Genomic DNA, 18,843 nt, shown 5'->3' on the forward strand with positions numbered 1-18,843 from the left:
TGGGGCCTAAAATAATAAATAGCCTTGCTAGAAACTCCTGTGAAGGTCAGTCTCTTTCTGTAAATAGTTTCTGAAATTCTTTATCAAAAAGGCACATCTTAAAAAGGGTGTGGAAATGTGCCAAGATTACCTTCTAGAAAGAAGCCAAGAAAAGCCACTGACAGCCTCTACGTGTATGCAGGTGATGAGACCTTTTATTGCAGCAGGTTGATGCTTAGGTGCTCATCCTTTTTCAGATTCATGTAGCTGGATCCCTATTGCATTTCTTATTTCATGATCACTTATTTCTCAGAATGGTTTGACAGGTTCTAGGTAATCAGTTCTTCTCTACTGCCTCTTTCCTACCAAATTTGGCTGGCAGGTCTTGAGGCTTGGGGGCTTTTTGTCATGTAGTGCAGACAGGCTCTGTTTACAGTGTAACTTTTTTTTGTTTGGCATTATAGGAACCTTTAAAATTATGATGATTTTCCTAGATTCTGCTATCATTGATTTTCATATGTAGAAAAATTTACGCCCTTATAAGAATTGAAAATTTTCAGATATATTTTACACTTCATTAGCTGCAAGTGTGTTTAACAAAGTGTGGCTTAGAGACTAAATATCCAGTTTAGCAGTCTTCTTCTTTGAATGTGCTTATCCTTGCAGCAGTAGGTATGTGAAGACTATACAGACTAAGAGTGGAGCTCATATAATTTCTGTAAATTATTCAGATATATAAGGAAGAGGTTGTGATTAATATAAGAAATAAAGCATCATTATGGACTAGAAAAAGCTGAGAATATTGTATGAAGCAGTACAGTTAAATTCTAAGGGAAATTCTGTGTTTTTATTTTATGTTGCATGGAAGAAGCTTGCACTGACAAAGAGAGACTAATAGATAGGCATAAGTGAATGTACATCTTCTACATGTATTTTAAATATTTTATTTCTGCCATGTTTCCTAGCTGACACTGTGGCTCTTACAACTGCTGAATGGAAGGTACACTAGTGTTACTTTTCTGCACCAATCCTTTACTTGAGGGCAACTTAAAGGAATTACATGATTCTTACTGACTCTATTGAGCTATTAAAAATAAAAAAACAGCACCCAGCTTCTCTAACAGCCAAAAATTATTTGACTTATCTACAAAACCGTGCAGAATTATGTGACTGAACTTCCTTACACTATGTAGACAGGATGAAGTTGTTCTCCATACTTGGTCTGCTGTACCACTGCTGAGAGATGTTACTGTTTATTTTTTAATGTTTATTTATGTTTTTGAGAAACATTTTATAAGTTACTAGCTTTCTTTAACTAAAAAAAAAAGGACTAGTGCTTATTCTTTGACTGACTCTGGAATTTCATTTGTCTTTTCCATTTGAAAATCCATCGACTGCATCGCTGGCATTCAAGACTGAGGATTATTTTAGCCAAGCAGATGGAGTTTGAGTCATTGGTATATAATACTATTTATCAAAGCAGTCAGCAGCAACCAGTGAAAGTTTTAAGAAAAATTCTAAATTGTGGTTTCAAAAAAGATGAGATTACATTCTGACAGAATTAAACCCTGTAATCTTACCAGTGAGCACAATACAGAGTCAGTATAACTTTGTTTATTTACATTTGTGTTTGTGGTCTAAATTGGCAGGCAATTAAACTGAAGTTCTCAAAGTTATGGTAAGTAACATTTTAGCAGGGAAAGATGATAGATATGACAAACAGATGTCTAGGCTTTGTGTACATGTGTGTGTTTAAGCAATTCATGTTGACATTTCTACTGGAAATGTTCAATATTAAGTTTTAACTTGAAAGAGAGGTACTATTTCAGATTAACAGTTTTGCTAATTTTGGATATATTTAAAAAAGCAAAGTAAATTTCCAGAATTGCAGGCCACATCTTGCTCATAATGTTCAATGATATAATGATAATGAGATTCTTAAATAATGTGAAAAGTCTTCATTAGGCAACTTTTGTCTTTGAACACAGAACAAAAGTAATTTTAAAAAATCTTCTTAAATTGACCAATTTGCAGTGGTCAAATAGAATATACCAATCCACTGTAACCTAAAAATTGCAGTAATCTCTGAATGTGGTTAATTGCATTAAAATTATTTGCCCATAAGACCTATTCTATGTACACCATACATATGTTCTCTGTTGGAGCAGGAAGATGTTTTGGTCCTACACCTTGCAGCTGCCTTTTGGTAGCAGTGATGATGCCAGCTGAAAATATCCTTTCACCTCTGCTCTGATCATGTCTGGCCAGCCCAGGAGCACATGACAGGAGTGCCTCTTCAGCCAGTTCTAACTGCCATTGCAATTTCTTTTGGTTATTTTAAGGAGAAGAATAATATTCTAAATTATATCATTATCATTACTATATTATATAACCACTATATTATATAATCACTTTATTATAAATTAAAAATTCTGAATTATATCTGTTCTATCAGTGATCAAACAAGATCAGTCTGTGACAGAGAGCTTTGAATTAGGGGAGGTGGCTCAGTTCTATAGTGAGATGCCTTGGCAATGGTAAGGAATAGAGGCACAAAAGTTCAGAACCTGGGCTCATGCTTTTGAACTCCACACATTCATGTATTGTTATATATTTACCAAGTGGCTTATGATAAAGTTTACATTTCTACTGTGAGTGAGTTTCATGCCTGCTAGGATTTTGACTATTAATAGTGTTCTGTACATGAAATACATTACATACATACATACAAAAGCAGATCAACTATTCCATAAAGCATTTGAATATTAAAGTATTAAATATTTAGACTTTTGTAACAATATAAATATTGTATTATTGCAGCTTTTATGAGATTCCATTCAGCTTTCAAATAAAATGTTTTGTATTTTTATTAAAAAGCTTGTCTCTTAAGAGTCCCATGAGTGGTTGCTTGCTCCAAATTTTAGTGTAGTTTAATTTTATCAACAGAATATCAACAAATTATTATAATATACATTACTTAAGTGACTGAAACCACAGAGTGAATAATGTACTAACTATGGATGAATACAGAATTGAATGCCAACCAAAGTAAATTTTATGTTACATTTGCTTATATTTATTGTGGTAAGAAGCTTTATTACTTAATCCTGCTAATAATATTATAATACATTGTGGGAAGAAAATGAGATACAAAACTATATAAAAAACCAAATCATAATGTTGTTTAGCATTATGCCATCAAAGCTAGAATTTTCAAGATTACAGGTCTGTTTTCCTCTCTCTTTCTTTGTTTTTGTAAAGAAAACTGAATGTGTATTTTTTGTCAGCTTCGAAAAGGAGTTTTTACATAGGAAGGAAGTTAATGTCTAAGCACTTTTATAGAGGAAACATTTTTCAGGACCATTTATTTTAGTGTTCTCTTTGCTGTAAAGGCAAATGCACTCATTCAGCACCCATTTTCTTCATCTGCTGGATTGTGTAGTGAAACCATAGGAAGTTTAAAAAATTGAATTTTTTAGCACTGCTTTCTAGATTGGCAAATGTATGTTCTCAGGAAAATGAAAATAAGGATTGTTCTTGCATGGTGATTACACAATTACAATTCTTCCAGAGTGAGAATTTAAGAGCATCATTCCTGTATGTAGAGGTATTTTTATTTGTGTTAATCGACTGTAACTGCAAGTAATCATTGATGAATAAGGTGATTTGGAGGTTTTTTTGTTTTGTTTCTTCTGTTTCCTAGTTTAATTTTATGCATGTGGAATGGTCAGAGAACTATACTTTGACATAGTCTGAGCTGGGTTCTGTTGATCTAAGACAACTGGTCTTTCCAGCCTTTAGGCAGAAGGCAAAACTCTTCTTCAGCAAATTAGGGATAGAGGGAGGCTAGTTTACCTTGAAATACTGAAGACCAGAAAACTGAAAAGAAAATGAAAGTAAATCTCCAATTGAAAAGGAAGCTTCAAAAGAAATAGAAAGGAAAGACAAATCAGCCTAGAGGTTATTTTTTTAAGTGTGGTGGAAAAATCTGAGCTCAGTGTTTGGCTCCTATCTCTTGATTTTTATATACTTGTTGGAGCTGGGTCATTTATATTTAGGCCCTCTTGGGAGGAAGTACCTCATGTTGGTAAATGATCAGTACTCTGCTTGACTAGAGGAAAGATTCTTGAGTTCTTTTTAATTAATTCCAATATAGGAAAAAATTCCTTGTACTTTCTGAAATGACAGGAAAGTAAGGTTAAAATTGCTTAAAAGTGTTTGGGGTTTGAAGAGACTTAAAAAGTTGTTTTGAAGCTTTTACTTAAGTCATCATTACTGTGTCAAAATATATGTGTAATTGTGTAGTTTATGCTCCTGTTGTTTTATTTTGTTGTGTTAAGACTTCTGAATTTGTCCTTTGATGCTTTTCTTGCAACTGATTTGGAGCTGAGTGAGTAAAATAAGCTATACTGAAACTGGCAGATCTTAAAAAACTTAGGGTTTTTTAGCTTAACTATGGCTTTGTTCAAAAAGTATTATTTTGAAAAACATACTTGTTTAAACAGTTTGCATAAAAATGTTATGAATAAAGTCCTTGCTTATTTTAGACAGACTTCGTGTCCTTATTTATTTTTTCTGCTTCAAATGATGATAGAATTACACACAAAGTTAATTTTATAGTTAGTTTTAAAATTTCCTGGCAAAGCATATGTAGTGAACACAAATGATTTGCTTTACCTGCTGTTCTTAAGCTCTCTTAAAAATGTGTTTTGAATTCTCTTGCATTTACAATTAAAGCTAGAAACACGTTATATGCAATGGAATTTTTTACTTTTGAGGTTAGACAATGAAGCTGTGCTTGCTTCTCTTCAACTTCAGCTCATCTGCTTTGAGTTTAACACAGTTTTTTGAAAAAAGGCATGTTGATAAAGGCTAGTAAGTTTTGTCTGACCTTCCTTTCCATTTAGGGTATTCATTGGATCCTAATGTGAACGTTTGATCCCTAAGCCTGATCGATTCATAAACATAACCCAGATGGTGTAGAGATGATTCTGATGCTAATTAATTTCTCAGTTAGGCATGAAGATACTTTGATTATAGTATGTTTAAATAGTTATAACATAGTGCTCAGTGTTGGTCTTGTTAGGAAGGAATATATGGGAAACAAGTTACCCGTTATTCATGCCCAACAAAGGATGCTCTGTAGTGTGACCATTTTAATTTCTAATGCTTGATTAGAAACATAGTTTTTTAAAATATGTCATAGGGCAAGGTAAATACATTAAGCATAGACTGAATAAAAAGTTAAGTACATAGTTTTGGGCATAAATATTTGTTTTGGAAAGTATTTGTTACTATATGAAAGAAGCCAGTATGCTCAAACTGAGATTTCACTTTGCATGTAGATCATTAAAAAGTCACATGCTTGTTTTCACATTTATGAGTTCTGGTTATAGTGTAGCTTACTTTATCTTCTGGAAGTACTCTGAATGACAGTGCTGGGAAAAAAATAAACAACATTAATGAGATTTAGTTAGAAAACATTCTGTCTTTACATCAGTTATTGGCACCCATCTGTTATAGTGGGCACTGTTTGTTCAGTATGTTGATGGCGATTAGCTGACAATAAAACACAAGCATTTGCATAAAGCAAAACAGTATGTCAGAATCATGCCAGTGTTTCTTAGAGCAGTGTTCCAAACAAACTGATATAATTTGAGATTCAACATTGTATACTTCATATATAATGTTCCATTTTTTGGTCTTTTTCTGCAATAGGATAATTGACAGTCTAGATGGAGTCCGCTTGCTATGGTCATTGTTGAAAAACCCTAACCCAGATGTTCAAGCAAGTGCAGCTTGGGCTCTTTGTCCTTGTATTGAAAATGCTAAGGTAAGAAAGTATTTAAAATAACAGTTTTGTTATATATGTAGTCATATAATTTTTGTATTTGGATAATTTCCAGCAATACTTTGCTGTTTGCTACTTACACTCTATTTTATTCTGTTAACTGATTAAAAAACATGTGTATTTACTTTTCAAAAGTGGATAGTCCTCCATTTAGCACCCATTATATAATCTGTTTTACCTTTACAGTGTTTTCTGTATTGACAAATATATTTTAGTGATTTATCAGTACCTAAGCTTACTGTTCCCAATAAAGCACGATGAAAATCTGACAATGCTAAAAACAGAAAGCTTCTACTCACAGGCTATGAATAGCATGGGTAGTTCTAGTTGTTCTCCACTGTGGTCTACTTCAGCTGTGTTCTCAAGAGACCATCATTTGGTTTTAGGGCATATTTTAGACTCAGTGCCAATGTAATCTTCAGGTTTTCTGCTCAGACTGCCAACAAAAAGTGCCAGTTGTGAATAGTGGTGGTTGTGCAGGTCAGTTGTGTACAGAAGACTGAGCTATTCATTTATTTCATGTCAGCTTCCAAATAGAGATAAAATTGTGAGCATAAGCTGCAAGTCATCTCTCTGAATTCATAGCATTGACATATGATAAAATAAATGGGCAAGGTTTTCTTTCCCATTAGAAGTTTCCTAGAGTACTAACTTTATACCTTAATCCTTGTACAGTACTAGCTTCCATTTCTGATTTACCTCTATATTTAATGCAACATTTGCATCTTTTCTCTATTATATGAGAAATATAAATCCTTCTACACAGGATTGGAGATCCTGACTATGTAAAGAATAGTAATTCCTTCAAGGTGCAAGATATCTGTGGCATCCTTTTCAGGCAGTTTCCTGTTTAAGATTGAGCACTGTGTGGCTGCTATTAATTTATGTAGATGATTCAATGATACAGATATATAGATATAGAGATGTGTGAATATATGGTGAGAAAATTAGGTGTTGTTTTTTATAACTCAAGCATTTTTAATTTCTTCCCAGTGATTTCTACAATGACAGCTTGCTTGTTATTTTTCACACATGCTGGTTATTCTGAATTATCTTTTCATCTTTTTTTTTCTAAATGTGCACTCTAGTGCAGTAAAGGTTTTTGGTGCCTAATGGTGCAGTCTAAACATTTCTCTTCTGTAAAGCTGTGAATATAACTGCCTCTCTCTTGAACAATATTGCTCAAACTGAATGGTAAAATACTACTTGATCTCAGTACTGTGGTAATACTTCCTATGTGTAAGACTCTGACTCTTGAAGTGCCAGAGTAGAACTGCACATTGCTAGAACTTCCACTAAAAGCACTTTTTCAGAAACTAAGGGAATAGAGGACAACTACTGAAATTATGCATTACATGGATTTTTTTTCTTCATTTTTTCCCTGGGGTGTTTGATGAGTGCAAGCTATGTACACCCTTAGTGTAGCTATTCTCCTTTCATCTCTCCTGGCTGCTTGCCCTAATGCTAATCTGTGATCCCACAAAGAGTTCTTTGTGTGACACTGAGGCCAAGTGGCTCACTGAAACAAACCTACAATAATACCCTTTCCGCTGACACTGAATAGAAAGAAATATGTATAAAGCAGCAACTACAGCCACACTGAGAAAGTGCAGCAACTATTTCTATCTAAAGAGAATTTGGGATTTTTTGTTCAAAGTTAATATTATTCAAAAATTTACATGATCTTCCAAGGAGCAGTTTGGTTTATGCAGTGCTTGATTCAAAAGCAGTAATAAGTACACGGCTTTAAAGGGTTTTGTGTGTTCTGGCCTTTCTAAGCCTGTACTTGGGACTGCAAACTGTGTTTCAAATAGCTGTGAGAATGGAGTCCGTTTTCTTTTTGTTTTCTTTTGGGGAAGTTGTAATGGTTCTCTTCTGTGTTGTGGAGGTTCACAGATGAAATTGAATTTGTTAGTAGTATCATAAAAAAATTTTTATAACAAGTTAATGCAGCATCCATTTTTCTGCACAGATATTTTCATTTTATTACCAACTTAAAGGTTATTTTCTGTATTTTAAAAACCTTAGTAGCTAATCAAATATTCTGATAGGGCAGTTATTTTGTAGTATGTGATTACATGTTTCTTTTACATGCTTACTCTCACCATAATCTGTTTAAGAATACTTCCCATAGAATAGAATTTGATCAGTATGATGTAGCTAAGTGATATTGTTTGTTACAAAGGAATTAAAGGAATTATCTTAATAGAAGCAGATTCTTATTAATTAGTTCCTTACTTCCTAAAGGAAAAGTTACTACTGCAGGCACATTGCTAATAGCAAAGTGTAAGTGCACTGTCCAAGAAATACAAATGATTATGAAAAATGGGTAAGAGAAGTCAACTCAACTCTGTTGATGTTGGAACAGCAATATTTGGTTATGATGCTTCTTTGAAAAACAGTACTTGTAATGTTCTCCCAATATACGTCAGCCCAAACATAAACATTTGGAGAAATTCTACAAAGATGTAATTTGGGCTATTATAAAAATCACCCAGATGCATTGTGCCAATAAAAGGAACACTGCCAGCTTGAGTCTCTATGTAAATTCCTATTTCCTCACAGAAGAACTTTCTACTAGAATCTTTAAATAAATTAAAAGGAAAAAAAAAAAAGAAAAGGGAAAAAAGTTCTAGTGGTTATTTTCTGTCCTCATATTTAGTAGAGTTTTGGGTGGAAACATTAAAATGCAAATGGCAATATCATGTATCCTGTTTTTCTGTCCCATGTGCCTGGATATAAACTTTCAACTTTCAATTTTAGCCTTGTTATAGCTACAACTGTGAGGCTTTCTCAAAGAACTTCATTAAGCCATCTATGTATAGAGTTGTCCTGGTTTCAGTTTGGCTAATTATTTCTCGGTAGCTGTTACAGTGCTATGTTTTGTCTGTCAAAATAATTTTAGTAAAGAGTCAGAGACTGGGGGTTTGAAAGAGAGAGAAAGTTACTCTGTTTTCTTAAAATTTACCTGTGGAATGACATCTCACCTTTTTGTGATTTATTGTGGTTTCAATTCTCCAGGAGACTATAATGGGTGTGATGAAAGATGAGACATCTAAAGTTGTCTGTGTGTTTATTTCATAAGGGGAAAGAGAATGCCCATGCTGACACAAAAACACCCCAAAACTAAACCAGGTTTAAGAGGGAAGGGTCACGAAATGGGTATGTGTGAAAGTCAAATAGTGTTCAGTCCTGGAGCAGTATTGTATAATGAGGAAGTCAGTTTTGCAGCCAACCAACCTAGAGTTAACCTATGGGTAGAAAATACGTTGCTGATGACCTATTCTTACATAGATTTTCCTTGTTATGGAACGTTTAACATAACCATATGTAGAAAACCACAGAGAGCATTTCTTTTCTAAGAATAACAAAGAAATGTAGTTGAAGTTGGAAATTCTTCTAATATTTAAAAAAGTAGTAAAACCATTTGCTGTTTTAAATACATTAAGATGCTTTGATTGCGCATTTTACTAATTTAAAATGATAGTGTATAAAGATAATTGTGCTCCATAATGCACACTGTTGTTCCTTTGTTTTACATTTTAAATATTTTAGTTAAATACTACCAATACATTTTTGGTTTTGTACCATTCTTGGGTTAAGCCTTAAATGTCAGAATTCCCTGGTTGTGTATGTACAGCATTTTCCAGTTTCTTTGTTTGCCTTGCTGTGCTTCTTGCAATTTTACACAGAAACCTTGGTTCAAAATTAGTACTCTTACTGCTCTCTTTCCATTTTTCTATTTGTTTTCTCTAGACATTAGAATTTTTTACATCTGTCATGCCTACTTCTCTGTATTTGCTCTCATTTTAAGCAGTTTTTACTCCCTGGTATCTGGATTTAGATCTTCCAAATTTTTAAGCATTTCTTATTAACCAAGCATCAAAAGCATACCATTAGAGAGACAAAAATGAATTTTTTGCTTGCCTCTGAAGCCTTTCAGAGAACCAGGGTCCTCAGAGATGTAGGAAGTCGAGGAATCCAGACCTGGCTTGGAGAATCCATAAGTGACTGCTGTACTTGCAGGGTACATACAGAACCAGCTCATCCAATGATTCTTAACACTGGCTGCCTTGCTTAGTGAACTGACTCTTCACAAGTTATTTGGGCCTCCTACAGACATGTTGGAGATCCTAAATGGCTTGACATAAATTGCCCCGAGGTCTTTAATGTCTACAAATCTAGGAGTCCAGTTTCTGTAAAACACATGACATGGAAGCTGGGAAGCAAAGGGTGTAGCCTGTATCTCCCTCACACAGGATACTTGGGCCCTAAGTTCCAGGCAAAGCAGCTGCCTGAGAGCTGGGAGACCACAAGAAGCCAAAAAGCTTAGGAGCTCCTGGAGACCTGGATTTCCAGCTGTTTGGCAGCCCATCAGGCAAGAAGTCAAGGATTCTATGAAAACTAGAAGCCAAGGAGCCTGGCAGGCTGCTCATCAGCCATCTGGCTGACAAGAGAAAAGATGAAGAGACATGTTGGTTATTTAGCCTGCCTTTCTGCCTGGTTTCTGTCAAAACTTTTCAAGAAGTCATTGTGTTCTTATGGAAGGTTTTGATTCCATTCCATTAGCATTTTCTGATGGAATACTGTTCCACTGGAAAATATTTGACCAGCTTTTCTTGTAGCTTGGTTTATTAACAACTACACATGCTGGTCAACAGCTTGTTGTGTAGCTTGTTTACTTTTAAATCTGAATCACTAATTGGATTTTGAAAATCTAGAAAAGATTTAAACACCATTCTTCTCTAATTTTTTTTCCTCCCTTCTTTGTTTTTCCTTTTTGTCTGTGTCACTCTTTTCCTGTCTTTATACTCTCACTTGCCACTGGGAGCTCTGTAGGTCTTAAAGCAAGAAAAGAGCATGGAGATCATTGTTTCATTTGCTGCATAATATATACCAGAAGATTTCAAGCAATCATTTTGTCAAGTGATGAAACTTTTGACTGAACTAAAACATATTTTATACTTCATGCTGTTTGTTCAGATTCTCAGTGGTCTGTAATGATGAGTGGTACAACATGATATGATTGCCTTCTTATTTCCCACTTTATTTCTGGAACCATGCCAGACATGCAAAGACAAACAATAAATGTTTTAGCAACTTCTTCCTTCATGTTGTCACTGACTCGATTGTTTAACCACACCATCCTCAAAACATTCTAATATTGCTGTCTGCACTTCGACAATATTAAATTACATATTTGTGATGACTATCTCATAAGCGTATTAATGATTATAAGAAGTCTGCTTAGACATGTTTGAATTCAATTAAATTCAAAAACAATTGAAATAATGTTTTTTCCCAATTATTCTGTGTTATTTGTTTCTCCTAAATCCATTATTTAAATGCCCCTCAAAATAATCCAACATAATTGAGACAACTGTGGCATCAAAGGATTTTGAAAGTCATTGTTTCACTGCTTCTGTGGGGACCAAAAAAAAGGGATTTTGGCAATTACCCACTTCTGAACTTAAGGTATAATCTGCCAGACTGAAAAGTAAGGAAAACAACAGACAGGACTACTAAAAGTTGCATTAGTGACTAGGTAGACATTTTCCCCCTGACCTTTTTAGAGAATGCCTTCTTGGGCTGTATGCTTGGATAATTGACTTCACTTTGGTTCCTTGAAAGTGTCAAGAGCAATACAGCTGCTAAGTGTGTGGTGATCAAGTCCCTGAAGAGAGAGAAGAAATTCTGAAGAGGAATTCTACTCTAACAGCCTATAGAGTAGCATTTCAACCATGTCAAAGCAACGCAAAGCATGTCAAAGCTTTGTTGCTTTGGCTTTAGTTGCTTCTTCAAGGTGAAGAGGACACGAAAATCCATGTTCATTGTCTGCTGTTGTTTTCCCAACCGATTGCATTTTCTCACAGAAGAAAAGTTGTGAGATGTAAGGAAGTAGTTTCACCTTACAAATGCTTCTTCATCTGTTCTGCAATGGTGGAAGCCTCCATAACTGTATAGACAGGAATAAAATTAGCCTTAAAATATAAAGTAATTTCATCAATATTACCATTGAGTTATTTAATAAGAACAATGAATAGAAAGTTTCTTATAAAAATTTTGTTTTCCTTTTTCACTAAGCAGCTGTAATATAGAAGCTTCTTTCCATTTCTTTATTTTGAACTTTAAATTGGTTTGTGCTCTAGAATGAGAAGTTATTCAGTTGGGAATAGCAAATGGAAAGGAAAAGCTTCCTTCAATAAAGAAAACATAGTTTAAAGGTGACTCTTGATAACTAAAGTTGTTTGACCAGCCATACCATCACTTATTTGAGCAAAAGTGATTCAATTTGTTAAATTAGCTTTGATGCCTTAAGCTTTTTAAGGTGTCCTGAGAGTGAAATGTTACTTGTCTTTAGTGGAGAATTTTTTTCTTTCAAATGAAGTATATTTTAAAAATAAACACAATGTATTTTTGTGATAATGTGTTTAGGTTTAAATCTTTCAAATAAATAAAACAGTTTTCACTTTGGAAGAAATAAGAAAGAAATTATGTTATGAAAGAAGCCAGTAGTTCTTCTTCAATTCCTATATGTCTCAGCTTAAGGCTGATTAACTTTATTTTGTTACTGAAAATAAACACAAAAAACATAGAGTATGATGGTGAGAAAATGCAAAAATCCCAAATGTTCTCCTTGTATAAGTACCACAAAGATAAAGTCCTGCAAATACCATAATAGTTTCTGCTCTTGATTAGAAAAACTGCAAAGCTGGTCTGTCTCACAGTATTTTTGCTCTTGGCTGAAGCCAGTATAGAAGTAAGTGAAAAGGGAAAGTTAAGTGAATCTTGTTCATAGTCATGCAGGCCAGCAAGACAGAAGTATGTAGTAAGAGTAGGGGGATGAGGCTTTTATTAACACAGCAAGTAACTTTTCTGGCCTCAGCATCTATGCCAGATAGGTGTGTTTTTACTGCTTGAGATTGCAAACTCCTCCTCTTGAATCTGATTTTAAAATAGTATTTCTCATACTTTCTGAGGATAAAAGCTTCGCTCTCCACTACTTAGAAGATGTGGTTACATGAAGTCATGAAATATTCTGTTATCTCTTCCTTTCTTCTTTAGCCACTTGAAACGTAATTTAAATCCATGTTTTTTCATGTATCACCTCAGGTTACATGTTGCATTAAAAAGTATATTAATTATGAAGATATAAAATGAAGATATCTCCTGTTATTACAACACCTTCTTCTCCTTTCCAGTTTCTTTTAACAGTTTTATGACTTCTTTAGAAGTCTTTGTGTTTGGCCTCTTACTTTGTTCAGCTCAGGAAATATTGTTAAAACAAGTGCATTCAACTTATCGTTACCATGTGCAGGCAGATATAGGCAATAAAATTATCTAGTCTATTGATTTTTCAGTGATTTTATCAGTGTTTTTCTCTATGAAGACAGTTCTTAGGCTTTATGCTTAACACTTTTTTCCTACCTAATTCTACCTAAATAGCCTTGTTAGGACAACCAATAAATAAGATTTTGTTACAACTGATAAGAAAGTGGGACACCTGGATAAAGCATAGTACAGATAAATATGAAAGCTAAACACACACCTATAGCTGGAAATTACAAACCCTTTGAGTTGTCCAACAAAGTAACTTGTTTGTCAATTAATTTAGAAGGTGAAATTTAAAGACTGATTTTTTTTGTATTTGAAACAGAAAGAAGTATTTCCAAAGACATGTTATATATTCTTTTTTCTCTTAGTGTAGATGAAATGCCTGAGAGTATTTGAAAACAAAAATCACAGAAGTTACTTCACACTATGAGCAGTATCTGATCATTAATACAAAGAACATAGATTCAGAAGAATTCAGCTGTAGCCTCTGCAATTACAGGAACAACATAAATTAATTTTGAAATATTGGGGCATGGCAATTGAATAAAATAAATACACATATTTCAGTTTAGAAATATATTGTACAAAGCAAGTGTGTGGTTTTGCTTAAACAATACAAAAAACATTGTCTTTGTTGTTTAAGTTTCTCCAAAAAAGAGAAATCTTGTACATAACATAATGGATTTTAAAGCTCTCATTTTGGTCCTTCTTTCCACTCATTGTTCTTCAAATTTCTTGCTGTTTTGATTTCTCTTTGTCTTGCACAGACCACCAGACTACACCCACAATCACATTTGGGAAACTTCCCTGACATGTGGTTTCTGCAGTTTCCCTCTGCTTTTCATCACTGGTAGAAAGCTCTGTCCTTGTGTTTACTTGGTTTCACAGATGATTATTGAAACTCTTTTCTTTTTCTTACTGCTGAATTATTTATATGTTATTCCATGACTTGAGTGGGATGTACTCCAGTACAAAATGTGGAAAGTATAAGCAGCGAAATTCAACAAATAGGGCTATAATCACCTGGAAAGAAAATTTGTACAGGTAGAAAAATATAAAATGTTGGTATTGATTCATTAAGATGAGATAAAGGCTATTTTATCTCTTCACGGAAAATCTTTCAAAAGTAGGAATATGGAGGTATCTGAACCATGCAGAAACACAGAATCGTGTTCAGGACCCTTTCAAATCTTAGACCTTGTGCTGTAGCATTTACCTGTTGAACAGAAGCCTTTCTCATCTGCTGAGGCAATATTTATACACCAGGTAATGCTGTAGTGACCTTCAAAGTTTGGAAGTAAATATAAAATATTTCATTTACTTTTCTCCTCCCATGCCTGGTAATTGAACTTCTAGCCCTTGAATACATGTAGGTAAGAAATTTGTGTGTAGAAAGCTTTCTCAGTAACCCATTACATATTGCCTTGAGTAGAATTTTAAAATTTCAAGACAAACATGAAAACTGATATGGACAAACAGTGTTTTAATTCAGGTGATTGTCTGAATGCATCTGTCTAGATGCATTACATTGTGGTATGCATACACTGGCAATTGATGCAGGTTCATCCATGGGAAACCCTCTGTAAGCCCACCTGCCTCTACATGCAGCTCACACGGTAATAGAGTGGCAGAGCATTGCCCCTCCTTCTCTTTCTCAGCTGCTTTTCTGAGCCACAAACCTGTATTGTCCCTCTTCTGTATTTAGATTCTATTTTAATTTCTATAGGGACCTCTGTTATGTGTTCCTTTTGGGGGATTTTAGGACTTTTGCAGGAAGTTTACTTTTGGATGGTGCCCTTTTTCCACATGCTGTTGCTTCTGGTTTTTAGCCTTACACAGTTTGGCTTTAAGCTCCCCCACTCCAGTCTCAAGAATTTTTCTGCCTGTGGCAAAAAATGTTTCATTCCCAATGGGCCTGCCCACTGCTTTTGCTTTCTGTGAGAAGGAAACATCACAGCTAAGAGTTCTGTTTGACATTTAGTCCCAGAACTAAAAAAAGATGAAACTGCAGCATCTTATGAAATCTTCATTTGCCAAGTCCATGATTTGATGGATTTTTCTCAGCAAAGCTGACACAATACAGTTGGACCCTACTCTGTTTATAAATCAGCCCCCCAAAATGAATAAATGTAATCAAAACCATACTTGGTCTTCAGGGTCACTCCCTAGCCCTAGGAAAGTTCATATAATCCATGTTTGCACTTACATGAAGTCCAAAGGGTTTCAGGAGAGTGTCTAGTAGATTTTATTCAAAATTCTCCTATTGGCCTGTTGAAAGAAACAAATAAAAGCAATTCCACTTACAGACCTTTCTTTCCATTCCTGCACGTTTACCACTAAAGAGCACAAGCTGAAATTTGTCTGATGAAGTTACTGCCAGCCATTTGACTGCTTGACTCTTGTTTCAATGTAATAAGTTTGACAACAGACTAACCAATGCCACCTTCAGATGTGCCACCATAACAACACTTCAAGAAGTCTGTGCTTAGGAAATTTCTAAGTCAGAGAGAATACTTTCATACTGAATAACCCTTAATGAATTTTATTTTTTTCTTTGAATTTGCCTAACGTGTAAATTTTTTGAGAGCCACTCCAATCCTCCTCCAAGGACTTACAATTTCTCAACTGTACATTGTTTAAAAAAACTTTGATTCTGAACATGCCACCTGCTAATTTCATCTGATGATCCTAGTTCTTCTAGAAGAGAGATCCTGGTGTGCCCTTTCTACACTACTCAAGGTTCTGTACATCTATATCACACTGCTCCTTCTTTTTCTTTTATTACCTTGTGTTCTAGTTGGTTAATCGTTCCTTCTGCAGAACAGTTCCCTACCACTGATTATTCTTGTCTTTCTCTAAACCTTTTTTGATGTTATGATAACTTTTTGAAAAATGTACCAGATCTGCCCACTGTATTCAAGATCCAGGCACACTGTTTTCTCTTTCATTTTTATCGGCAAACTTAGACATTTTTCCAGGGTAGTTTTTGTGTCCTTTATTCACATTTTACATTGATTTTTCATACTCTGAGGTACACCATGGTTCTCCCACAGTTGCTGTAATGACTTGTGTAACTTTCCTTCTTAAATATTCCTGAATACTTATTGGCGTTGATACAAGAAAATAATATTGTCATTCCTTTGTCTTAGCTGTCAGACTAAATGTAGGAAACAGGAGACACTTTGAGAGCCTGAAGTGTCTGTTGCTGTGCTAGATGCCCTGAGGTGTGCAAGGCGTCCATCTGGCCACTCTGATACTACTGATAAGTGAGACTTGCACCCTTCTAAAGTGACAGCTGGAGATTTTTATACCCTGCGGTATGAGAAATGATAGATACCTTTATTTAGGCATTGAATTTCTGCCTGTATGGTGGTATGTAAAACAGTCCAACTCTCATATGTCAATCAAAAGAGCTCCAAGTTCTAAATAGCCATGTTTCTTGGTGAAGGCAACACAGCAATAGCTGCAGTTTTGAATAAATATGTCATGCCAATCTTGTTTTTAAACATTTGCATATAAATAATGATTGAATATTTTAAAACTCTGTTTCTTTTGATTCTTATTTAGAATTCTGGAGAAATGGTTCGATCATTTGTTGGTGGCTTGGAATTGATAGTCAATTTGCTAAAATCAAATGATAAAGAAGTTTTAACAAGTGTATGTGCAGCCATTGCAAATATAGCTAAAGATGAAGAAAACTTAGCTGTTATGACAGATCATGGAGTTGTTCCTCTGTTGTCCAAGCTAGCAAACACAGTAAGTAACATTTAAAGATATAAAAAGCATTGGAATTTCTTACTTCAGACTGCATTATGCCCAACTGAAGGGTTATCACAAGAGCAGTAGATTTTGCAGTAGTTACAAGGAAGAGCTGTAGCATCATTCCCCTGTGGGACATATATTGGACATCAAAACAGTCTGTGTCTGCTACTAAAATTGGTTTGGAAGATGAGCTTCATTTTAATAGTTACTGTTGCAGAATATTGCTTTCGAGTGGTGCAGCTGCTATATGAGAAAAGCTCAAAGGGTTGAGAAAACAATTAATCCGAACATGCAGAAGAATCTCGCTGATGGGGCTATATTTTACATTTTATGGCTATCTTATCTAATTTCCAGTCAGTCTAAAAGTACATTTGAAATAATATAAAAACTCAAAGCACTTGCTATAAAAAGAATATTAAGGGACTTTAATAGCTCTGTGCCTTACAGCTCTCTCCAGTTTTAATTGTACTGCAATTAAATTGGGATGCCTTAAAGATGTGTGGGAATACAATTCTGCTTTCCGATGAATTTTTTGTTGTGTGTTGACTTTAATTTGTTATGTTTTTACCTTCTTCAGAACAATAACAAGTTAAGACGTCACTTAGCAGAGGCCATTGCCCACTGTTGCATGTGGGGCAGCAACAGAGTCGCCTTTGGAGACACCAAGGCTGTGGCTCCTTTAGCACGTTACTTGAAGGCAAAGGATCCGTTAGTTCATAGAGCTACAGCTCTGGCTTTATATCAGCTTTCAGAGGATCCCAACAACTGTGTCATCATGCATGAAAATGGAGTGGTAAAGGTGAGGTGGAAGCTTTTTCTTATTTGGGGCTCAAACTACTGAAGAGGTTTGGCATGGTTAAAAAAAGACATCTTTAATTTGAAATAATTCTTGAATGCCTATCTGTACCTCAAATTTTCTAAACTTTATCCTAAAAATGTTTGGCTAATTAGTGAATTAGGAAACAGGATTTTGGTGTCAAAAATACTACAACTAGGTGGGTTTTGAGAATGGAAGTATGATGTGGACATTCACCTTTAGAGTACTCAACTCAGACCTAGGCTGGTAGTGGCATGACATCAGCATTTTGTCATTCTCAAGTGGCATTTGCTAAAGAAGTTGGGTTATCTTAATGGATGGTTGCCTAACATGGCAGTAAGACGCTTAGATATTGAGTGTAACTGGATTTGAGGACAAATTAACATACCATAATATAAAGGGTTAGTTTACCTGGAGCTGTTTTGAATTCTGAATTTACTTATAAAATTCTTATTTTAGGAGTTAAGCATAATCACATTCTGCAAAGATCTTATCTTAGAACAAAATTTTCTTTCAAAAAGATCTTTTTTAGCAAAGTTTCGTCTCACTAGTTGAAGTCAGAAGAGTTACTCCTTTGGCACAGGAGAGATGAGCATTATGGCTTTAGAGATGGAGACGTTAGGAGTTCTCAATTTTCATAAATTCCCTGAAAGATTCACTGGATACAGACCTTTCATTTTACTTGATGTTCTGGTAAATGTATTTACAGTAAGAGTTGACTTATAATGCAGTGTTATTATTAATGTTGATTTATGTCTGCGTTTATGATAGTGTACTTCAGTGTGAGCAGTTTCAATTCTGGCACAGTTAATGGTCCTGAATTATCATGTGTTTATCTGTGCTCTGTTGGCTTTAAAGGATCCACTGCTCAAAAATACTTAAATATTCAGTTTAGGGTTCAATACTTGAACTTACTCAAATCTAAGCTACCCTTTCAGCACTGGAGAGTAACACTTTCCTATCACAGTCACATATATTGGCTATACAGCACAGAGTAATATATGCTGCACTACAGCATTAGTATTTCTTGACTTTTTAGTCTTGCTTCTCTCTCTGTTCAACTGGCACAGTCCATTTTCTGTCCTCCTGTCATCTGTTT

At 34.8% G+C, this 18,843-nt stretch overlaps 1 protein-coding gene across 1 annotated transcript in view; it reads left to right on the forward strand.

Moving 5' to 3' along the window:
* ODAD2 (outer dynein arm docking complex subunit 2) overlaps nucleotides 1-18,843 on the forward strand; it is a 68,163-nt gene that overhangs the window by 27,799 nt on the left and 21,521 nt on the right. Inside the window, exons 13-15 of the mRNA XM_050970501.1 lie at nucleotides 5,698-5,812; nucleotides 16,733-16,921; nucleotides 17,505-17,726. Coding sequence (XP_050826458.1) covers nucleotides 5,698-5,812; nucleotides 16,733-16,921; nucleotides 17,505-17,726 — 526 coding nt within the window. The remainder of the gene's footprint in view (nucleotides 1-5,697; nucleotides 5,813-16,732; nucleotides 16,922-17,504; nucleotides 17,727-18,843) is intronic.

The sequence above is a fragment of the Serinus canaria genome, chromosome 2, assembly GCF_022539315.1.
Source record: "Serinus canaria isolate serCan28SL12 chromosome 2, serCan2020, whole genome shotgun sequence".
NCBI lineage: Eukaryota > Metazoa > Chordata > Aves > Passeriformes > Fringillidae > Serinus > Serinus canaria.